This window comes from Bubalus bubalis, chromosome 6, assembly GCF_019923935.1.
Source record: "Bubalus bubalis isolate 160015118507 breed Murrah chromosome 6, NDDB_SH_1, whole genome shotgun sequence".
Lineage (NCBI taxonomy): Eukaryota > Metazoa > Chordata > Mammalia > Artiodactyla > Bovidae > Bubalus > Bubalus bubalis.
Window position 1 is genome coordinate 53,792,624 of NC_059162.1, and position 25,066 is coordinate 53,817,689.

At 40.8% G+C, this 25,066-nt stretch overlaps 1 protein-coding gene across 6 annotated transcripts in view; it reads right to left on the minus strand.

Annotated features, from left to right (window-relative positions):
• LRRC8B (leucine rich repeat containing 8 VRAC subunit B) overlaps positions 1-25,066 on the minus strand; it is an 80,125-nt gene that overhangs the window by 12,165 nt on the left and 42,894 nt on the right. For 5 of the 6 annotated variants that reach the window (XM_006063366.4, XM_025288312.3, XM_044944724.2 and 2 more), the window contains 3 exons: positions 15,525-15,579; positions 5,151-5,253; positions 501-2,668 (listed from right to left, as the gene is read on the minus strand). In XM_006063366.4, coding sequence (XP_006063428.1) covers positions 501-2,642 — 2,142 coding nt within the window. In that variant the 5' untranslated portion in view covers positions 2,643-2,668; positions 5,151-5,253; positions 15,525-15,579. The remainder of the gene's footprint in view (positions 1-500; positions 2,669-5,150; positions 5,254-15,524; positions 15,580-25,066) is intronic. The other variant, XM_006063367.4, reaches the window with a different exon arrangement.

Genomic DNA, 25,066 nt, shown 5'->3' on the forward strand with positions numbered 1-25,066 from the left:
CGTGCATGGAGATTTCAAGTCTTTCTTACCGAATTACAGAAAGAACTTATGAATAATTCACAATCCCAGAATTTTTTACAAGAAGTTGTCCTATGTCAGACTTGGAAAGCTGAAAAATTTTATGAAACTTTATAAATATTGTACTTAAGCCTTTTCTGAAATGAAAGCAAGCTCTGCCATAACTTTTGTGATGTTTATGTTAAAAAACAGGGAAAGAGGATAAAGAGAATATTTGAATACCCACTACATGCCAGAAACTGTGCCAAATGCTTATATATACTTTTTTCATAAAATCTCCATGACAACTTGTAAATTACATTAAAAACTGACTCTCAGTGTTTTGATACTTCGTCCATGGTCACATGTCTAATAAGTGGTAGTCAGGCCAAGCTCAAGATGCTTAGCATGACTTCAAGTCCACTATCTTTAGTGATATCACACACTGCAACAGCAGATGCTCAAATGACTGGCCAAAAAAGGGGAAGAATGGATTTACTTACGTTGTTATTGGTCACAGCAAAGTACTGCAAATTACTCAGATACTGGATTTCTTCTGGAATGAAGGTCAGGTGGTTATAGCTTAGATCCAAATAATGTAGTTTGGTGCATAGGAAAAGCTGCAGGGGCAGGTTCTCAATGTTATTATGGTCCAAAGAGAGCTGCTCTAGATTAGACAATGCCCCGATCTGGGCTGGAATATAAGCAATGTTATTGTGCCACAACTTTAAGCAGGAAAGATTCTGGAGGTGCTGAAAGCTAATGATCTCTTCCACAGTTTTAAGGTTATTTTCTCTGAGGTCTAACTCATGCAAATTGTTCAGACTGAAAATGGAGTGTGGAATACGTTCCAGGTCGCAGCTGATCAGCTCCAGGCTTTTCAGATTGACCATCTTTTTCAGGTTGTTCAATACAACCAGCTTGCTCCCCTCGTTATCTAGGGACAACTTCTGCAGTGAAGGCAGGAGGTCCGTGATAACTTGCGGGATCCGGGAGAGGCTGCTCTTCAAGTAAAGGGTCCTCAGGTTTTTCAGGTCCTGAAAGCCCTCCAGCTGCATGGTGCTTACCTGCTCAGGCAGCACACAGCCTGACAGGTAAAGCTCCTTGAGATTCTTCAGGTGAAACACCCAGCGTGGGATTTTCCCCATTTCAGTAAATTTCAGGCGGAGGATTTTTAAATTCTCCTCTAGAAAGGCCAGGGCGGGGTGGTCGACTACCAGGGACGAGTGGTACACATGGAGCTCCTTGAGGCTGACCAGCTGCGAGATCGCAGAGGGGAGCTTGACCTCAGGGATCAGCTCCAGGCTTAGCACTTCGATTTCCGTCAGCTCGAAGACATTGTCGGGAAGACCGTTTAGCATGAAAAGGTGCAGTTCTACCTTGTCCTGGGCATTTTTCACAAGCTTGCTTTTTAGTTTCTCGACCGTCCATTCATTGTTGAGGTTGATCTGTTTCAGTTTGTTCTCACTGACCTCTGACAGGAATATGGAGAAGCGTTTGGAGTAAAGCGGGTCATATTGATCAGCCAGATGGAGGATAAAGGCGAAGTCGTTCTTGACATCTGGAATGTCGCTATAGTTGCTTTTTTCTCTCAGTGCCTCAAAGGAATATTGCTTCAGAGAGCTCCGCAGCATCCACCACAAGCTGTAAGACGAGGTGAGACCATAAAGTATAACCAAGATGACGTAAAACGAAGCCAGGACCTTGAATATTTCTGCCAAGGAGTACACACACTGGTAGCGCTTGTATCCAGTAAAAGCCTGCACATCCACTGAACAGTCAATTTCCAGAGTGATGTAGGTTAAAAAATACGGAACGTAAGTTATGATGAGGACAAACAAAATGACTTTGACTATGATCTGTTTCAGGTACACTCTGTAGATGATGTCTTTCTGCTCCACGTGCAGGCGGAACCTTTTCACTTTTTCAAAGATGGCTTTGGCCTGTTCACCCTCCTTTTTGTCCAGGACGCTAGAGGTCGGGCTTTCTATGCCAGCTGACTCTAAGCCAGGCTGTGGGTAGGGCAATGACTGCTTGTTGGAATCCACGTCGCCGGCTGAGCACCCTGAGGACGAGAGCAGAACCTTGGATTTGGAGAGGGTCAGGGGCCTCACTGACTGCTCAGCCACCGTCTCTGACAGGGCGCGGGTGGTCCATGGAGAATCGAAGCACTTGTGCAGGATGGCCACAAAATGCTCGAGCCTGGAACTGGTGCTGGGGTAGTGAAGCCAGAAGTTGCTGCAGGCTGCAAAGATGAGCGTATGCAAGAGCACCAAGTAGGGGAAGAACTTGGCGAACCAGTGGAGCTGCTTCTCGTAACAGACGGCGTCAATGTAGGAGTACTGCTGTCGGTGGAGGTCGTTCTGGATTCTGAGGGGCAGCGGAAGGGGCATCCCGGCATCGGAGGATGCGTTCACGCTGGCTTTCAGGATGTCCCAAGGCACGGCGCAGTGATTGTCAAATTCCACCTTACAGGGAAGACAGCACAGAACCCTGCTCTGTGTCAGCTGGAGAGCTCCAGCCAGCACGGCCACCAGCAGCATGATCAGGGTGATGTAATACCAAAAGACGTCCCACCACGGCTTCAGGATGTGATAACATGACTGGGCGTCTGCTAGACATTTTAGCTCTGTTAGTGTAATCATGGCTTTCCCTTGTAGGAGGACAGAAACTGGAAGAGGAAAATAAAAGAAAAACCACTGAAGCAAGTACCCCAAGTAAGCTTAAACTCTAATGTCTGTACATATCCAAGTAGGATTTAGCTCAGGGGCAAAACCTGGCAGGCAGGGGTGATGATCAAAAAGTATCAAAGTCTCCTGGCTTCATTCGAAACCTTAGGCTATGCCAACTGAGAACTATAAAGTCCCTTAGATGAGAGACTATTTGGTGACCGCCAGACTGGATCTCTGCAAAGGTATTTGGGGTAGGATGTGAAGCAACTATCTAGCTTCCTCCTGCATCTCCACTTCATGCTAATCTACTAAAAACCAGAAACTGAATTTTCTTCAATCAACATTAGGAAAATCTGTTCCTATGCTACTGATTTCTAACAACCACATGTTGTACCTTCTAAATGGTCTGAAAAAGCTTTATTTCACATCTGCTGGAGCATCGATTACAGCCTAGGAGCTGCGTTTCAACCACTACAGGAACTTCCTTTGAGTGAATACTACTTTATAAAATTATCCCTTAGGATTACCAGGATCTACCAATCCTATCTATGTTCAGAAAAATTACGATTTAATATATTATCTCCTTTTCCCCTAAGCTCTAACTTTGTAACTTAAATTCACATCCAACTTAGAATGCTTAAAAGCTGACACACAATGGTAATGGCTTAGAAAAATGGATGGGGAAGAAAGCCCTAGTTACAACACCCTACTGTGGGGACTCTCTTGTATTTAGTGTTTTGACAGCAAAGTACTAACAGTACAAATGACTAAGGGCATATGCTATTATTATTTTTGCCTTCAGAAACAACAAGGTGGGTTTTTCATTTTCATATTGAAAAGTATTCAGAGAATGCTCCTTACAGAAATGACTTACATGGTGTTCAGCCTTAAATAGACCAATTGTTTAAAAATTGCTAACTGGTAAAATCCAGACCACCTATATGATGGCACAGAGTAAAGACAGATAAAAGGAAATATGTGGATCTAATAACAACTCTGGTTAAAAACAATCACAGTAGTATGGTCATCCTTGCTAGGGGTCCAGCTACAACCTTCATCCAAGGACTTCTCTTGCACTTTTTTGAGTCTAAAGTCTTACCATCTTCCCTGGGTCTGAGTTTCTCTCTCTAGATACCCTAGTCCTGGTAGCATCACCAAGAAAAACTTTTTTGCTCTCATTAGTCCTCCTCTGAGGGACTGGTATCTTGCCTTGAACCCTAAAATCCCATTACAGAGGCTCTGGTACCTATGAATAAGTGTCTTTTCTTTTGCTGGTCAGCCTTAACATATAATAGGCCATCTGACTCTGAACCCTATGCCTTCATGCTCTCCCCTTGCTAGGGCGTCCCAGGGTCTGATTTTAACTACTGGCCTGCAGCACGAGTTTCCACCTGCATCCTTTCTAGACAACATCATACTATATGGGTTCAACTTCCTCTTAGGACTCATGACTTGATTAAATAACTCTCCAGGGCTTCCCTCCTTTACTCTGGTTTAGTGGATCTCTTTCTAACTCTCAACTTCTCCCTTTCTGCCTCACTCAACTGCAGTTAATTATAACTGTGTCAAGACATGACAAAAACCCAAAACAAGAGGATTATAGGCAACAGATAGAAAGTCTGGACTTGGACCCCAAAATACCATAAATATGATGGGAGGGAAGGATGGCAGAAGACACTGCTGGGTGAACATGGGAAAAATACCTAAGGATTTTAGTTGACATGAATGCATGCTTTAAGCTAACTGTGTCATAGCTATTATGCTCCATATAGCTATAATATGACTGTAATCTGTGGCCATATTAATTCATGAACTCAGATAAAGGGGCAACAGTCCTTCTGTGCCTGCCTGGTGAGATCACACCTGGAACCCAACATTGAGTCACAGGTTAAAGACTAACTGGATAGTGAAATAATCAGGAGCTACTTGTCTATGAACCATTTCTCTTGGAGGAAGACAGGAAACTGATGATATTCAGCTGACATAAAAGATGACTAGGGGAATCTAAGAATTCATCCTTACCTTTTTGAAGGACTACCTCTTGGATTAAAGAATAAGTGGATTTCTTCCAGAGGCAGAACTAAGAGGGTGCACATTTTAGAAAGTGGTATTTTGATTTAATTTGTCCTGGGACACCCACAGAAATAGTTCTGTGAAATAGTTTAGGCCCTTCTCCCTACCAGGACTGAGCTAAATAAGATGACCATCTGTCAAGGATGTTGTGAAGGAATTTCTTGTAATGGATAAAGAAAGTGAAAGAGATCATCTCTAAGGGCTCTGCCAGCTCAAAGTCTATAGCTTTATTTGTCCTTTCAAAGATCCTCAGAGTTAAATTCATTAAAGCTACACAATAAACTATAGAATAATATAAACAGCAACAGCTTTAACAATAAGGGTATTTGACAGAGAGCAAATATTTATTCAACAAAGAATACAAGTCAACATTGGCCAAAACAATGTACTTTAAATGTTTATACTTACTATAATGAAAAAAAAGGAATCCAGTAAGGTGACTGTACTTCAATCGGGAGGCCTACACCTTTTGAAATTTCTTAGATACACCATCTCTGTGATTGTCTTCATTCTAAGAGAAAGTATAGGTATCTTGAAATAGCTGTGATCATTCAAACAAACAAAATTGGAGATACTGTCTTTAGAGACCCTCTCCATCATAAGACATGGCAAGTGGATTTTCATAGCTCAGTTTACTTTTCACACTGGAGGACATTCTGGCAAAGCTACTTATAAAAGACCCCATCCACAGACCAGATCACATATGGCCTCTGACCTTAATTTATAGAGATGTTTCTACAGAAATTTACATGTTATTAATAACATATTTTAAAGTGCCATAGCTACAACACTTGGGTGAACACTCAGCTTTTTCCAGGCAATCTACATACTCTAGTTTTGCTCATTCAGTTAGTCTTATTTGCATTCATCAGATGGACTGTCAAATCATATAATTTCTGCACTTTATCACACATCTATCCAAATGAGACTCACTGCTCTTAAAATTCAGCCTACTGATTCATTAAATATAGTTACAAGTTAATAACTTACACAGCTCAGAAATAAGACTGAAATTCTCTGAAATTATATTATTAAATGTAGCTATCCTTTACATTAATAGGTTTTAGTTTTGTACATAGTAAGTTAATAAAAGCCATTCTTAGCATCTATTTCAATCATTTTTAATAATTTAAATTATACATATACTGATTCATTTGAAATATAACATTTTAAAACATAAAAAATATTTTTTAGTTGGGTGTGAAAACTGTATTTTTTAGTGCCTATGTATCCTCTGAAAAGTTGCTGAGAAGGCTTATATATTTGCCTGGAATATACAATCCTTTTTCTGGTTTATTAAGTACTCGAAATCCAGCTCAGAGTACTGACCCCAAATTATACTTAAGGTACTTTTAGCAATACTCTTGTAACCTTGTCATTTTCAAAGATCAAAAAGTTAGCATGTCTGAAATTTACTTTGGATTTACCAATCCATGTGTAAAAGCTTCTTTATATCTACTACCCAGGACCAAATTATTTTTCAGGCCAGAAAGTACAGTTAGTGTGTGACAACCCAACTGTGTATTAACTCATACTTAGCATCACTGGAGTATGAGTTTCTTATTCACAATTCATTTTTAAAAGTCTGACAACATATAACAGACAACTGCATTTATGTGTAGTAAGCACGATAAAGACATTTGATGTGTTAAACATTTTACATATTGTTCCACAGCATTGCAGCTGTAATGTGCCAGGAGAGAATTTATTGCATAATTCTAAAAGGCTGCCCAGACATCACAATACTCACTATACAGCACAGTTTCCCTAAAGACTGCAAATACATTTTCTACTTTTGATATAAGAAGAAAAAAACAGAATCACAAACTTCCAACTACAGTAATGGTTTTAAAATAATCAGAATGAGAGATTACTATAACTAACCTGTTAGAGGACAACAATTCACTACAAATTTGTGACATTTATTCTAAATTATTTGCAAATCATTTTTCCTGTTCATCTTTTTAAGAATTATAAACTTTTCCTCTAATCATCTAATTTAGCCTTCCTTGGATAAGTTCCTCATCAATAAGAGAACAAATAAATATCTGTTATTAATAATCTAACATCAGTTTTCTTACTGTCAAAGCACTTTCACTTACATTAGTTTTATACCTACAATAAACCATTATAATAACTATGATTCGTTACATTTTACAAACATGGAAAACAAGGCAGGCTCACAATGGTGTGATCACTGACCTAGAGCCAGACATCCTGGAATGTGAAGTCCAGTGGGCCTTAGAAAGCATCACTACGAACGAAGCTAGTGGAGGTGATGGAATTCCACTTGAGCTATTTCAAATCCTGAAAGAGGATGCTGTGAAAGTGCTGCACTCAATATGCCAGCAAATTTGGAAAATCAGCAGTGGCCACAGGACTGGAAAAGGTCAGTTTTCATTTCAATCCCAAAGAAAGGCAATGCCAAAGAATGCTCAAAGTACCACACAACTGCACTCATCTCACACGCTAGTAAAGTAATGCTCAAAATTCTCCAAGCCAGGCTTCAGCAATATGTGAACCATGAACTTCCTGATGTTCAAGCTGGTTTTAGAAAAGGAAGAGGAACCAGAAATCAAATTGCCAACATTGGCTGGATCGTGGAAAAGGCAAGCGAGTTCCAGAAAAACATCTATTTCTGCTTTATTGACTATGCCAAAGCCTTTGACTGTGTGGATTACAATAAACTGTGGAAAATTCTGAAAGAGATGGGAATACCAGACCACCTGATCTGCCTCTTGAGAAATCTGTATGCAGGTCAGGAAGCAACAGTTAGAACTGGACATGGAACAACAGACTGGTTCTAAATAGGAAAAGGAGTTCGTCAAGGCTGTATATTGTCACACTGCTTATTTAATGTATATGCAGGGTACATCATGAGAAACGCTGGACTGGAAGAAACACAAGCTGGAATCAAGATTGCCGGGAGAAATATCAATCACCTCAGATATGCAGATGACACTACCCTTATGGCAGAAAGCGAGGAGGAACTCCAAGGCCTCTTGATGAAAGTGGAAGTGGAGAGTGAAAAAGTGGGCTTAAAGCTCAACATTCAGAAAATGAAGATCATGGCATCCGGTCTCATCACCTCATGGGAAATAGATGGGGAAACAGTGGAAACAGTATCAGACTTTATTTTTTGGGGCTCCAAAATCACTGCAGATGGTGATTGCAGCCATGAAATTAAAAGACGCTTATTCCTTGGAAGGAAAGTTATGACCAACCTAGATAGCATATTCAAAAGCAGAGACACTACTTTGCCAACAAAGGTCCATCTAGTCAAGGCTATGGTTTTTCCTGTGGTCATGTATGGATGTGAGAGTTGGACTGTGAAGAAGGCTGTGCGCCAAAGAATTGATGCTTTTAACTGTGGTGTTGGAGAAGACTCTTGAGAGTCCCTCGGACTGCAAGGAGATCCAACCAGTCCATTCTGAAGGAGATCAGCTCTGGGATTTCTTTGGAGGGAATGATGCTGAAGCTGAAACTCCAGTACTTTGGCCACCTCATGCGAAGAGCTGACTCATTGGAAAAGACTCTGATGCTGGGAGGGATTGGGGGCAGGAGGAGAAGGGGACGCCAGAGGATGAGATGGCTGGATGGCATCACTGACTCGATGGACTTGAGTCTGAGTGAACTCCCGGAGTTTGTGATGGACAGGGAGGCCTGGCGTGCTGCGATTCATGGGGTCGCAAAGAGTTGGACACCACTGAGCGACTGAACTGAACTGAACTGAAAGGTGTTATCCAAGGTGTTATCCGAAGGTGTTATCCAATGGACTGTCCAAGGCGACAACAGCAAGAAATAGTTACAACTAGAACCTAGGTTCTCAGGATAAAATCTCAAGGCTCATCCACACCAGACCACATTGTCTAGGCCACTCAATCCACTTAACTATGCCAATCTCAGTTCTTTCAAAAGCTAAGAAAAAGTTGAATATTTAACTCTTTCCCCCACTACAATGGACTGAATATTGTGTCCCTGAAAAATATGTATTTTGAAATCCCAATGCTCCAACATGACAGGATTAGGAGGTGGGAACTTGGTGGGTAGGTCACAAGGACGCTGCTTTAATGAATGGGATTGGTGCCCTTATAGAGGGTCCCCAGAGAGCTCTCTTGCCCCCCTCCACTTTGTGAGGAAACAGAAAGAATGTGGCTATCTACCGACTAGGAAGTGAGCTCTCATCAGACACTGAGTCTGCTGATCTTAGACTTTCCAGCCTCCAGAAACTTTGAGAAATAAATGTTTGTTGCGGTAGTTTGCTGTATAGCAGCCTGAAGGGACTAAGACATCAACTTACACCAACATCTGCACTGTAAGTGGGCTCCATTTTAATCTTTGGAAAGGCCAGGCTATAAATGTATAGCTTTCTGCAATGTCTCCAGTTACATACTATATAATCTGCTTTCTCAGCTAAACTTTTTCTACTAAACATGTTCCACTGAACTATTTTAAGACTTTATATAAAGATATAGCATCTGCATTTAATGCTGTATGAAGTCTCAAGCATTCCTATATATTAAATGACGTTAATTTTTCTAATTGAAGTGCTTAACTGGAGAGTTAGAACATAGCTGTCCTTTGTTGTTACAAAGTTGAATACTGTTAGTGTGTCCAGGAAATTTTTTCCAGACCATATTTTTGCAAACAATGAGGATTCAATCCAAATCAGATCTCTATTTCTAATATACAAATGCACTAAATCAGTTCAAAGAAACAATGTTAAAAGTAAAGGATTTTATGGTCTTAATCCCATTCCTTTAGCTTTTAAACCTCATTAAAAAATCATAAAAGCTTTTCAAAGCACATGAATTCATTTGACAATCTCATCCCGAAGTCTCTAAGACTGGAACAACAACATTCAAGTTAGACAGTCTTTACTTCCCACTAGTCCTAATTTTACTTTGAAAGCATTTCCAAAATAACCAGTGAAAAAATAAACAAATGATGATCAGATGGTATTTAGAGTCATTCTATGCTGAGAACTGGACGCTACTTCAAAGATCTCTGTCTCTGGCTCCGGGCAGGGACATAGCCAAACAAATCAAAATGGGGTTTCTGTACACTACTCTCACTGATTATTAACTTAAAAAATCACTTTATAGTCTTTCAAAATACTTAGTCCTACTCTTCTCATCAAGATGTTTTTGGGTCTAACGTATCTTTAGCTGAAATGTAGATTCACCCTGGGAAACAAAGCATTAGTGTCCAGGACTCACTTACTCCTGTGCTTTATACTAAATAATCCTCTGAACCACTCTTCAGAGGTCTGACGACAATTATATAGCATTTCTCAAGCACTTGAAGAATCACTAGCCAGACACTAGTTTTGCGATCTAGAAGGGAACTATAGGATTCATCTAGTAAAGTGTTTCTCTAACACTAATGCTCATAAATCACTGGAGAGCTTGTTAAATCACGTGATAAACCCTACTCTTGGAGTTTCTGATTCATTAGGTCTGCAGTAGGCCCCAGGAATGTGTATTTTTAACAAATTCCTAAGTAATGTTGATGCTACTGGTATAAGACTACTTTTTGAGAATCACAAATCTAGGACAGTGGTTCTCAACTTTGGTTTCACATTAGAACTACCTGGAGCACTTTTATAAGAAACTTAAACCCAGATGCCACTCTTAAAGTTGGTGGAAGTGAGGTCAGAGGAGAGAGCTCACAAGATAGACTGGCAACAAAAATAACTGGGGACATTGCCTATCTTTTAAGTCTTCCTGGAAGTTTCAGATGTCTAGAGTGCTCCCTCTCCCCAAAGACTACAAAGTAACAGGTACCATCAACCACAGGAACCTTCAGGTGAGAAGGGGGAACAATGAGTCACTGAGCTACAGAGATCTGCAGGATGGATTTAAGGTGGAGGGGTTAGAAACAGGGGGGCAGCTGAACGGTTATTTCAATCATGTGGGCCAGAAATAATACTAAAAACCTTTGCAATATATTTGGAAATAAGCAGTGAATAAAATAGTCACTGTATATGAAAATTCAACACCACTTAGCAACATCAAATATCCTAAAAGAGGACCATGGACAAGCAGGGTCAAAAGAATTCTGATTCTGATCCTACGGCATTATAGGATCTTCCACAGTTTCTAGTACATGGTGTACAGTAAGTATTTGTACAATAAATAACTGAATGTACAAAAATGCATAGGGCAGAAGAGTATAATGTTCACACGTTAGGCAGGATGTATCTAAGGGATTAAGCCTCTCCTTGGAGAAGCAAGATCTTGGAAGCATATAGATGGGAAGGATTTTGGCTAGTTAGTCTGTACATTCCAAACCTTAGTGGCTTAAAAATAAGTTTATTTCTTGTGATTCAGTGGGTGGTTCTTTCACTTCCTGGAGTTGGCTGGCACAGAGATGGCTGGAAGGTTCAAAATGTCCTTATTCATCAGGCTGGTACTTGGTGCTGACTGGAACTTCATGTGAGACTTCCTGTGGTTGTTTGAGTGTCCTCACTCCGCATGGTGCCTGCGTTCTATGATGGTGCTTTCCAAACAGAGGTGAAAACTGCAGTTCTTTTACGGCACAGCTCTCAAATCACGGTGTCATGCCCAGCACACGCTATTGGCCAAAGGACTCGAGTACCAGCCCAGATTTATTCAGGAATAAATGCCTCCTCTCAGTGGAAGAACAGCAAAGAATGTGCAGACATCAGTCTACTTTCTACCCACAAATGATTTACATTCCTCTCACATGAAAGCCTCACCCTCTCCCAAGTCCTGCCCTCTGCCCAAAGTTTTATTCCACTATGGCATCAAGTTCAGGCTTAAAGTCCAGGATCTTGTCATCTAAATCATGTTCGGAATACTATGGGACAACACCCTTAAGATTCTTAGAAGCCTTTCTATCTAGCTGAGAAGAGGCACTGCCTTAAATCTTTCTAAAGTCTTAGTACAGGGCCCTATACCTGTGCCTGGCCTTGATTCCTACCTTAAGATCAAGTTTTACTGCATTAGCACTGCTCTGGATCTCATCTTTGAGTACCTTTTGCTTGGAAAAGAAGCTAGGAATTAAGGAACAGTTTTATTCATGACCCCAGAAAATTCTGAATTGGAAATATGTCCTCTAAAAGTCTACTTAAAATCCGAACTGTTTCTTCTATAATTAATCTCTCTCTTACTTTAGTCATAAATGTTTTTAAGAAGTCAATTAGTACTTCCAACATTCTGAAGGAAAATCTAAGCTAGACATATAAATCGATTAGGTTCATTTTCTATATTCCATATTACTGTGTCAATCTCATCAAGTTTTCTGCCAATACATAACAAGGGTACTGTTTTATATCCTCCAGTAGAAATTTCCTTTCTGCCCTTCCAGCCACCATTAATAATCATCTTACTTCCCCTTCAGGTTCACTGCTACCTGGTCTCAAAGCCAATGCCAGATGTTTTGTTGTGGCAACACCTCACTTCTAGGTACCAATTTTTATTTTGGTTCTTTACTGCTATGTAACAAATCAGCCCAAAACTTAGCAGCGGAAATAACCATTCATCATTTCTGATGATTCTTTGGGATGAAGAGGCAGTTCTGTTTTGCATGGTGTTGGCTCAAACATTGGGATGGCTGGAAGGTCCAAGCTGCCTCAGTCACAGGGCTGGTGTTCTGGCTGGCTGCTTGGCCTGGACCTCAGCTTCAGCTACTGACCAGGGGCCTTGCCACTCCTCCACATGGCTGTTTAGACTTTCTCACAGCTAGGTGGCTGAGTTCTAACTAAGAAAATTATAAGCACACAAAAGCAGAAGTCACAAAGCCCTTTAAGGCCCAGCCTTACCCCATACGATTTCTGCCACATGTGACAGGTCAGAAAAAATAACAGGGCTAGCCCAGATTTAAAAGGACAGGAAATAGACTCCATCTCTTGACAGGAAAAAAATCACAAAGTATTTGCAGCCATCTTTAACCCACCATGGGAAGTCCTGAGCATTTAAGTAGCAGATAGTGCCAAAGAAATGAATTCTTTGGAAGAATTTGGTGAAATAAGACTAGAATCTCTCTCTCCTTTGTAACATATCAGATGAGGAAGGGCTAAGAGTAAAGGTGGATAGAGAAGCAGGTGAAAGAGCAGCATAGTGTTCCTGGAGCACAGAAATCAAAGGATCTGACATCATAGTCAAAACAGAGAAACCAAAGGAGAATAGTGACGGGTAACTGTCATTCTGCAGCTTCTTATCCAAAGCTGTAGAGTGGTAAGGGATCTGTGAAACAATCAAATCATATGCTAAATATTAGAAAAATTACCCTAATCATCTGAAGCCCCAAGAGAAAGTTACTGAATATGACAATTGAGAGCATGTGGCCATCTCTCGAAATCCTAATTAAATCAGAGTTGTTGAAATTTAAGGAACATTGCTTCACTTCTTGTTTCTGATGGTTATGAAATACATCATGTATTTAATTTACATGGTAATTGTGCTTTCAGAAAAAGACCTCTCAATTCTTTGATGCTTTACGTAAGCTACCAAATCATCTAGAATAAAATGAAGAGAAGCTGCAGCCCTATTACTATCTTATTAACAGTAGAGCATAAGCCGCCAATGGCTACACAATCCCTAGAATGTGTAAATAGCCAGCAGCCTCAAACCCTTCTCTACTATCTTCATTGTTTATAAAACTGTTTTCCTGACCCCCTCTCATCATCCCAGGGTCAGCAAACCACAAAGCTGAACCAAACTCAGTCCCTGTGCAGTCCCTCGGGAATCACACATGCTCTCCTTTAAATGACAACAGCAGGCATCAGTCCATTTCCTTCTAATTCTTGCACAGGTGACCTACCTTTCACAGGAGCAGAATCATACGGACTATTTAACCCAAGAAGAAACCATAGAGATCAGAGTCTAACTCTTTACAAATAAAGAAACTAAATTTCAGAGGTGTTTAAGTAGCTTCTCTAGGGTCACAGAGTAGTACAACATGGGTTTATTGCCTAACGTGAAAAGAACTGAAGTTGAGAGCATTGCTTCTAGTCACCTAGCCTAAGTAATAATAGGCTTTCTTAAACAGTTTTAGAACATGAAGCTGAAAAAATAGTCCAGAATATTTCTATGTTATAAATATTTTAAACCATAAATCAAAATGAGAAGTTCCACCCCCCACCACCACCCCCACCCCCCCCCACCCCCTGCCCCCACCGCCCCCCGCTCTAGGACACACAAACCAGAATTATGTTTTGGTCTTAACCCTTTCTCTAAGTTAACATTTACATGCATTCAATCATGGAGTTTAGGACTTTACAAAGGTATACCAAGGAAACACGAGGCCTTGTTTCTGCTTTCATGGGATTTAAAATCCTATTGTGGAGAGATGACATGCATAGTTTAGAGTTAGCAACACCATCTTATACTGTCGTATCAGTGCCAAAATGAGTAGGATGGTGGCCAAAAATAAGCAGTGCATTTGGTTCTACACAAACAAAATACCCAAAGAGAATGGGTGAAACATTACAGACAATAGTAAAGCAGTGCTTGTCAAAGAGAGGTCAGGATTTTAGTCTGTTATGCAACAAATATTTAGAACATCTACTATGTGCCAGACGGAGTTCTAAGTGTTAGGGAAATACAGAAATGTGCAAGATGGACAAGATCCTGGCTCCCAGGGACCTTACTGTGTAGTAAGGAGAGACAGATTAGATACATGTACATGATAAAATCAGAACAGCTACGAAGAAGACACAGCTACTTTAGACCAGGGAGTCAGGGCAGGCCTCTCTCTTTAGAGGGACTACCATTAAAATGTAGATGAGAATGGAGCCAACCATGTGATGATATTGGGGGAGATCATCTTAAGCAGAAGGTGCAAGAAGCTTAGGATGTGTGCAGATAAGAAGGGAGGACACTTGGCCTCAGTGTCAGAAGCCTGGGGAAAGTTAAGAGTAACAGAGACCTGCAGGCAAGATAAACAGTTCAGATAACAAGTAGTATAGGAGTGGTAGAAAAGCCACTGAAGAGTCACAAGAAGAGAAGTGGCTGATCTGTTATTAGCTTTTCAGAATTCATACTGAACTCGATAATTCAACAGCAAAATGTGGATATACTCAAGAAGTCCAAGTGTCTACCTTCATCTGTAAAAAGAAGGATGCTCAGAAAACAGTAGGAGACAGGTCCACTGTCCTCAAGCACTGCTTTACTGGGACTATGTTCAGAGCTGGGTGACACAGCTTTAAGACATATGCCATATTCAGAACACTGGAGAGCCACGCAATTCAACACATAAAAATTAATCATTCATTATGTCCAAGTCAAAAGCTCTGCCACAGAGCTAATTCAAGATTAAACTTCCACAATTACAAAAGATGAATGATGCTTGCAGGAAGCAACAGGAGATGGGACTTGTTTACTTCTGACTTGCCTACTCGAGGAAAGCAAGGCCATCTTTTTATTATGGAAACATACCAAACAAACCAATTCTATGCATTAAAAATCAGGAAAATAGAGACAGGGAGTCATGGAGTCTAAGCCTCTCATAAACATTCATTATATTCTTTAGATCTTTAATGTTAAAAAATTACAAATATCTAACACATACATACACACATATCCTTTCCTACATACAAAATAAACAAAGGATAGGAAGATGATATTTTACCAAAACGCATACAGATTTAATTTTCTGTTTAATTGGTTTTAAAACATCAAGAGGATTTTACTCAAAACATCTGTAAGAATAGTAATCTTTTTACATACTAAGTATTCAGTACTTATTTGCCCCAAGCTACCAATGTAAAAGTAATTATCTTTACCATGTGTTTACAATTCAGAATATTAATCTTACCCTATGAATGCTGGTCAAGTGGAAATGCTGCAATTAGTTTCTATTTGAAAAATTCCTAAAGAAAAAATCATAAACATACTGTTACATTTTACCCATCACAAACTGCAAGACAATTTTATCCATTTTTATGGTTCTAAAGTTTCAAACATCTATAACAACTTTCTGAAACATACAAAAGATAACAGTTTAATAAAGCAACTGCTGTTAAAGAGGTCACTTTTAACCTCTCACAAAAGTTGTCAACTAAAACCCAGGGAGGTAAATAAATCATTGGGTGGCACTAGTGGTAAAGAACCTGCCTCCAATGCAGGAAACTAAGAGACATGGGTTCAGTCCCTGGGTTGGGAAGATCCTCTGGAGGAGGGCATGGCAACCCACTCCAGTATTTTGCCTGGAGAATCCCATGTTCAGAGGGGTCTGGTGGTCTATAGGGTTGCAAAGAGTCAGACACAATTGAAATGACAGCACGCATGCACATCATAAGTTAAGCATTTAATCCCATCACCATGGCAATTTACAAGGCATAAAATATGAACTTTAAATTTTTAATGAAGAATGAGATAAACATAAGGCACCACTACAAGAAGATTGTTTTCTCTTAACTAAAAGAAAAATTCATTGAAATTACCTATGCTTCTTACAGAAAATAAGGAAACATGGGGAGAAAACAACTTAATGTTTAGGATCATTTCCTTCCAGTTTTATTTTTGTTTTGGTTTTTGCTGGCCTGCTAGTTGTATACAATTATACCATTATAAAATTCAATGATAAGATATTGAGATCCTTTTGACTCATTATTTCTCATAGGTTTTCTTGATGTTGTAGTTTCTCTAAACATCATTTTTATATCATAACAGTTCACACATGGATATGTCATAGTTTACAAAATCATTTCCCTACTGAATCATAGATTTTTCTCTTTTTATTACTAATATTGCATATTATTACTAATACGTAACTCTGTTCATGTGATTTCCTTTGCAGAGACCTCTGGAAGTAGTAAGAGTACTAGGCTAAAGAGCATAAACATTTTAAGGTTTCTGCTGCTGCTGCTGCTGCTGCTAAGTCGCTTCAGTTGTGTCTGACTCTGTGCGACCCCATAGACGGCAGCCCAGCAGGCTCCCTTGTCCCTGGGATTCTCCAGGCAAGAACACTGGAGTGGGCTGCCATTTCCTTCTCCAATGCATGAAAGTGAAAAGTGAAAGTGAAGTCGCTCAGTCGTGTCCGACTCTTAGCGACCCCATGGACTGCAGCCTATCAGGCTCCTCTGTCCGTGGGATTTTCCAGGCAAGAGTACTGGAGTGGGGTGCCATTGCCTTCTCCGTAAAGCTTCTGATATATCAAATTATTTCCCAAGGAGATTACACTAATTTTCTTTCCTGTAAACAGTATGAGTAATACCCTCATGAGGTGGGCATCATCTTTAAAAATAAAAGTCTTTGCTAATTCCATATATGAAAAGAATCTCATTGTTGCTTTACTGTACATTTCTTTGAATTGGCTTGAATGCTTCCCAATATGCTTCAACAATGAGCTTCATTACTCTTTTCCATTTCCATTTACCTAAACTGGAGTATTTTGCTGAGAAGATACAAATGTAGAACTTAATGCAAACTCTCTCACAATGACAGCTTGTCATCTCAGAGTGAAGCCACTGTTGTCAAGGGGAAAAAAACAAACAAACAAAAAAAAAACCAAACCAACAAAATGTAGCTCAGTGTCTTTATCCAGCCTAAAATCAAATCACTCAAATTCATTTTAGAAACAACAGCAAAAGTTAACACCTCTCTTCCTCCCCAACACCACACAACAGTACAAGCTGGAATAATGAAATGTGAAAGTACTAAATCACAATGCTTCTAAGAATAGAAATAAATATTCCGTATTAGGCAAGATCAAAATAGGCCTTGGACTGTCACAGTCATTGTGACAAACACAGCTGCTGAGGCAGCATCAGTGAGTTCCCCAGCTTGCTGTGCTGGAGTGTTACAAAACTGGCCTTATCTGCCTCTGAAAAACATTTACTCTCCCCAGAGGCAAGACACAAGATGTTTATTTTCCCTGAAAAAAATCAATCCCAAGATAACCTTAAAAATGTATTCTGGAAGATTTGGAGATGACAAACACTGAGAACTCCCTTTCTCAAATAAGAGGTTTTTTCCGAAGGCTCCCAGGCAGGGACACAAAACAGAACACTCCCAACGGACTGTGGATTAAGGAACAATAGGGGACAACCAGCTTTCTGATAGAAACACAAAAGGTCCCAAGGCTTTTACTAAACTGAGGTGTCCAGGGGCTCTTATTTCCTTCTAGTCAGTGGAGATAGCAGAATCTGAGGAAACAAACTTCTCTGTAGTAATGCAAAGGCCTACTGTAAAATTTTAGAATCTAAGAAAGGCCTTCCATTGGGAGAATTTGTTTCTCAGTGATAGATTCCTTTTAAGATGTAGCAAGGAGTCAAGAATCTTTCTTTACCATCTAAGCCACCAGGTCAATATGGCAAGACTCACTGCAATGTCACACTTACTCAACCTGCCTTGTGCAATTCCATAAGTATAAGGCTTTAGGTTGCATAAAATGAAAGTATTCTATTTTCATCCATTTGAAAGATTCAAACTCTGAACACCATATTTACTTAAAATTAAGAAAGGGTATTTCACTTCACCAATGTTCCCACCCTAGGATCACTGTCATGAATCACTGCCTTAAGCCACACTGACCTCCATAGGCTACATTCACTGTTCTTCCCTCTGCTTTCCCAGAAGACTAATAGATCATGGCGTCTGGTCCCATCACTTCATGGCAAATAGATGGGGAAACAATGCAAAATGAAAAACTATTTTTTGGGGCTCCAAAATCACTGCAGATGGTGACTGCAGCCATGAAATTAAGATGCTTGTTCCTTGGAAGAAAAGCTATGACAAACCTGCTGCTACTGCTAAGTCACTTCAGTCGTGTCTGACTCTGTGAGACCCCATAGACAGCAGCCCACCAGGCTCCCCCGTCCCTGGGATTCTCCAGCAAGAACACTGGAGTGGGTTGCCATTTCCTTCTCCAATGCATGAAAGTGAAAAGTGAAAGGGAAGTCGCTCAGTTGTGTCTGACTCTTAGCGACCCCATGGACTGCAGCCTACCGGGCTCCTCCGTCCATGGGATTTTCCAGGCAAGAGTACTGGAGTGGGGTGCCATTGCCTTCTCCGATGACAAACCTAGACAGCATATTAAGAAGAAAGACATTACTTTGCCAACAAAGATCTGTATAGTTAAAGTTATGGTTTCTAGTAGTCATGTATGGATATGAGAGTTGGACCATAAAGAAGGCTGAGCACCGAAGAATTGATGCTTGTGAACTGTGGTGTTGGAGAAGACTCTCAAAAGTCCCTTGGACTGCAGGGAGATCAAACCAGTTAATCCTAAAGGAAATAAATCCCGAATATTCATTGGAAGGACTGATGATGAAGTTGAAACTCCAATACTTTGGCCACCTGATGGGAAGAGCTGACTCATTAGAAAAGACCCTGATCCTGGGAAGACTGAAGGCAGGAGGAGAAGGGGACAACAGAGGGTGAGATGGTTGACATCACTTACTCAGTGGAGTAAGTGATGAGTTTGAGCAAGCTCTGGGAGATGGTGAAAGACAGGGAAGCCTGCTGTGCTGCAGTCCATGGGGTCGCAATGAGCTGTACATGACTGGGCAACTGAACGATAGTTCTCTCCCACTATTTTATGACATGTAATAAGTTACTATTTCAAGTTCCTTGAGGACTGGGTCAGAATCTTATTTACCTATATTCTCAGGATCTAGCCCAGTGTCTCTTTCTAAGTCTAGACTTAGGGCCTGGATATTATGGCAGCTTCCCTGTACCAATTCATCAATGGGGTGTTCAAACATTTTTGGAAAGTTAGTGAAATTAAACTAAAATATTATGCCTTTTCTCAGGGATGGTACAGAATATGGCTGGAAGAAAAGGCAAGGAGTCTGCTACTTTTCTTCTGGTCAGTTGCAATCCTGAGAACTGGCAAAAAGGGGAACTAGAGGCACTCTTTAGCTGCCCTATTATCTCTCATACAGCTCCTGGCTTCTCTTAACAATGTTGTGAACAAATATTTAAAGAATAGCAGGGGGTGGTCCTAAGAAAGTGGAGGAATAGGACAGGGAGACCACTTTCTCCCCGACAAATTCATCAAAAGAACATTTGAACGCTGAGTAAATTCCACAAAACAACTTCTGAACGCTGGCAGAGGATATCAGGCACTCAGAAGAGCAGCCCATTGTCTTCAAAAGGAGGTAGGAAAAAATATAAAAGACAAAAAGAGAGACAAAAGAGGGAGGGGCAGAAATCCGTCCTGGGAAGGGAGTCTTAAAAAAGAGAGAAGTTTCCAAACACCAGGAAACACTCTCACTGGCAAGTCTGTGGCGAGCCTTGGAACCTCAGAAGGCAACATAATCAGGAGGAAAAATAAATAAATATTTAAAACCCACAGATTATATACCCAATGGTAACTCCCAGCGGAGAAGCAGCACAGACTCCCGCATCCGCCACTAGCAAACAGAGGCTGGGCAGGGAGGCCCGGGCTGCACTGCTTAGATTAAGGACCAGGCCTGAATGCCCCAAGGGCAATCTGAGGGAACTAACTTGAGATAGCAAACCACACTGTGGGATAGCTATCCAGGGAAAAGCCCTAACCTAAGACACCGCCAGACCCGCTCACAGAACAAAGGACTGAACAGAGCCAGCCGGCTGTGGGCCGGCCCACCCCTGCCGGAGACAGGCAGGTGAGGGCAGCCAGAGCTGGAAGGGGGCAATTGTGGCCCCAGAGAGGCATCATCTACCAAACTGCAAGCAGACTTTGTTGCTAACCAAGACTTCTTGGGATTCTGGACGGTCGACATCTGCCTGAGAAGGTGTGCTGGTTGTACACCCAGAAAACCAAGTGGCAGGGATGGGGGAAGTGATAAGTCACAGCGACCACACTCACCAAGCACCTGGTCACCTGAGCTGCTCGCACCTGGGAAGGGCACAAAACGCAGGCCCAACCGAGTCTGCGCCTCTGAGGACTACCCAAGTACCTGAACCTGAGCGGCTTAGACCTGGGAAGTGCATACAACCTAGGGCCGGCCTCAGACAGTTCCTGGCAGAGCAACCTAGAGCCTAAGCAGTGTAGACAGGGAAAGCACACACGCCATGAGTGGGGGCAAACCCAGTGTGGCCGAGACACTGCGAGCAAATGCCAGTGTTATTTGTTTGCAATGTTCTTCCCTCCCCACAGTACCACTGAACAACTGAGCCTAAAAAAGTGTCCACCACCGCCCCCTTGTGTCAGGGCGGAAATTAGACACTGAAGAGACCAGCAAACAGAAGAAGCTAAAACAGAGGGAACAGTCTTGGAAGTGACAGGTGCAATAGATGAAAACCCTGTAGTTAGCACCGAAAAATGGCAACGCACTCCAGTATTCTTGCCTGGGAAATTCCATGGATGGAGGAGCTTAGTAGGCTACAGTCCACGGGGTCGCAAAGAGTTGGACACAACTGAGCGATTTCACTCACTCACATAGGAAGGGGCCTATAGATCTTGAGAAGTATAAGCCGGATCAAGGAACTATCTGAAAATGAACTGACTCCACACTGTCCACAGCAACACCAGAGAAAGTTCTAGATATATTTTTACTATTATCATTCTTTAAATTAAAAAAATTTTTTTAAAGTCCTCTATTACTCCTTTAATTTTCATTTTTATAACCTACTATTACTTTGCAAAAAAAGACCCTATTTTTTCAAGCAAACTTCATATATATATTTTATAATTTTTGTGACTTTGTTTTTTTCTTTAACATTGTATTTTTGAGAATCCAACCTCTACTCTAGATTTTTAATCTTTGCTTTTTGGTATTTGTACCAAAAATTTTGTACCTTTAAGAACCCAATCTTCAGTACCCATTTTTACTTGGGAGCAAGATTACTGGCTTGACTGCTCGTTCCCCCTTTGGACTCTCTTTTTTCTCCACTGGGTCACTTCTGTCTCCTCCCTCCCCCTTGTCTTCTCTACCCAACTCTGTGAATCTATTTGTGTATTCTGGACTGTGGAGAACACTTAGGGAACTGATTACTAGCTGGATCTGTCTCGCTCCTTTTGATTTCCCCCCCTTTATCGTCCTGGCCACCTCTGTCTCCTTCCTCCCTCTTCTCTTCTCTGTATAACTCCATGAACATCTCTGAGGGATCCAGACTGTGAAGAGCACATACGGAAGTGATTACTGGCTAGCTTGCTCTCGCCTCTTTTGATTCCCTCTCTTCTCTTCCTGGTCACCTCTATCTCCCTCCTCCCTCTTCTCTTCTCCATGTGACTCTGTGAACCTCTCTGGGTGTCCTTCACTGTGGAGAAACTTTTTATCTTTAACCTAGATGAGATGTTTTATCATTGGCACTGTATAGATGGAGAAGTCTTGAGGCTATATATAGAAAACTATGAAACACTGATGAAAGAAATCAGAGGACACTAATAGATGGAGAAATATACCATGTTCATGGATTGGAAGAATCAATATAGTGAAAATGAGTATACTACCCAAAGCAATCTATAGATTCAATGCAATCCCTATCAAGCTACCAATGGTATTTTTCACAGAGCTAGAACAAATAATTTCACAATTTGTATGGAAATACAAAAAACCTCAAATAGCCAAAGCAATCTTGAGAAAGAAGAATGGAACTGGAGCAATCAACATGCCTGATTTCAGGCTCTACTACAAAGCCACAGTCATCAAGACAGTATGGTACTGGCACAAAGACAGAAATATAGATTAATGGAACAAAATAGAAAGCTCAGAGATAAATCCATGCACCTATGGACACCTTTTCTTTGACAAAGGAGGCAAGAATAAACAATGGAGAAAAGAAAATCTTTTTAACAAGTGGTGCTGGGAAAACTGGTCAACCACTTGTAAAAGAATGAAACTAGAACACTTTCTAACACCATATACAAAAATAAACTCAAAATGGATTAAAGATCTAAATGTAAGACCAGAAACTATAAAACTCCTAGAGGAGAACATATGCAAAACACTCTCTGACATAAATCACAACAGGATCCTCTATGACTCACCTCCCAGAATATTGGAAATAAAAGTAAAAATAAACAAATGGGACCTAATTAAAATTAAAAGCTTTTGCACAACAAAGGAAAATATAAGCAAGGTGAAAATACAGCTTTCAGAATGGGAGAAAATAATAGCAAATGAAGCAACTGACAAAGAATTAATCTCAAAAATATACAAACAGCTCCTGCAGCTCAATTCCAGAAAAAAAAATGACCCAATCAAAAAATGGGCCAAAGAACTGAACAGACATTCCTCCAAAGAAGACATACAGATGGCTAACAAACACATGAAAAGATGCTCAACATCACTCATTATCAGAGAAATGCAAATCAAAACCACAATGAGGTACCACCTCACGCCAGTCAGTATGGCTGCTATCTTAAAGTCTACAAGCAATAAATGCTGGAGAGGGTGTGGAGAAAAGGGAACCCTCTTACACTGTTGGTGGGAATGCAAACTAGTACAGCCACTATGGAGAACAGTGTGGAGATTCCTTAAGAAACTGGAAATAGAACTGCCATACGACCCAGCAATCCCACTGCTGGGCATACACACCAAGGAAACCAGAGTTGAAAAAGCCATGTGTACCCCAATGTTCATTGCAGCACTATTTATAATAGCCAGGACATGGAAGCAACCTAGATGTCCATCAGCAGATGAATGGATAAGAAAGCTGTGGTACATATCCACAATGGAATATTACTCAGCCATTAAAAAGAATACATTTGAATCAGTTCTAATGAGGTGGATGAAACTGGAGCCTATTATACAGAGTGAAGTAAGTCAGAAAGAAAAACACCAATATAGTATAATAATGCATATATATGGAATTTAGAAAGATGGTAATGATAACCCTGTATGCGAGACAGCAAAAGAGATACAGATATATAGAACAGTCTTTTGGACTCTGTGGGAGAGGGCGAGGGTGGTATGATTTGGGAGAATGGCATTGAAATATGTACATTATCATATGTGAAACGAATCGCCAGTCCAGGTTTGATGCATGATACAGGATGCTTGGGGCTGGTGCACTGGGATGACCCAGAGGGATGGAATGGGAAGGGAGGTGGGAGGGGGGGTTCAGGATGGGGAATACATCTACACCCGTGGTGGATTCATGTCAATGTATGACAAAACCAATACAATAATGTAAAGTAATTAGCCACCGATTAAAATAAATATATATTTTAAAAAATAAATAACGAATAGCAGGCTGAAGTGGCATCAAATCATTAGCCTGCCCAGAGTGACAAGTTAATAGCCCACCTAGGGTGCTCCCATGTCTCAGTCCTGCCTTTGCCCTCATCATAAATACTAAGTAATTATCGAGTGAACCATAATACCAGATCAGGTTTCCCCACCCAGTTAAGCACCAAGGGTATGGAGGAGCAGGCCTAGCTCTCTAAAAGATATGTGCACACAGCTCGAGTACAGACAGTGGGCCTGGAAGGGTGATAAGCAAAGCAGTGGAGACAGGGCCTCGGGCATTTTCATCAGCTCTTGACAGGTGCAGAGATTCAGAAGCAGAGGCTAAGCCTTTACCCTTCAGAAAGAAAGGAGAAAAATTCATATTTGCCAACTTAATCACCAAACATGACATCTCACAAATCTGAATAGAGAAGTGCTGTCAAATTCAGCCTGACTGGCTGCATTATAATGACAGTGAGTCAATTTCAATCAGTGATGGATCGCTGGATAAATGCCACAGCATTCTTAAATGACCTTAATATCTTATCAAGTTATGACGTCACAATTCTTCTTTTTTACGAATTAACAGTATAAGCCATTGATAAAACCTGTGGGCCAGAGGAAGTATCAAGTTACCACACAAGGATAATGTGTACCAAGTCCTTCTGTGTCCACTTGATGCCCAGTTCACCTTCCCCCAAGACCATAGACTCTGGGAAGGTAAGGACGTTGCCCAGGGCCTGCCACATATTAGGTGCTCTCTAATTATTGTAGTTCCAGAATCCTGCATGCTGTGATCAAGCTGACAATATTCATGTCCTGGGATGGTTTCAGTCTCATAAAACCAGTAACTTCTGACCGTGATCACTGTAAAAAATGCTATATCTGCACTACCATACTGTCAACCCAATGACAAAAATAAATTGCCACGCACTGCAAATCAGACTCGTGTTAAGATCAAGCTAATTTCCGACCACAAAATACAAAAGTGTAATGTTCACCAAGTACTGAATGACCACTAACATTAAACACAGAAGATGTTTAAAGTGAACACTGCTACTCACTCCCCCCAAAACAAGTAGTGGTTCCATTCCTGGTGCTTCTTCAGCATTGAGGGAGTGCTGAGTGTTGTACCGCTTCTGTTAAACTGCATCACCAAGAGCTGGTCAGATGCCTTCCTGCCTCTCACTATGAGCTCTTAGAAGAGTTCACATGCAAGACAGGGGCTAACACACAAGATTCTCAGTAATTGTCT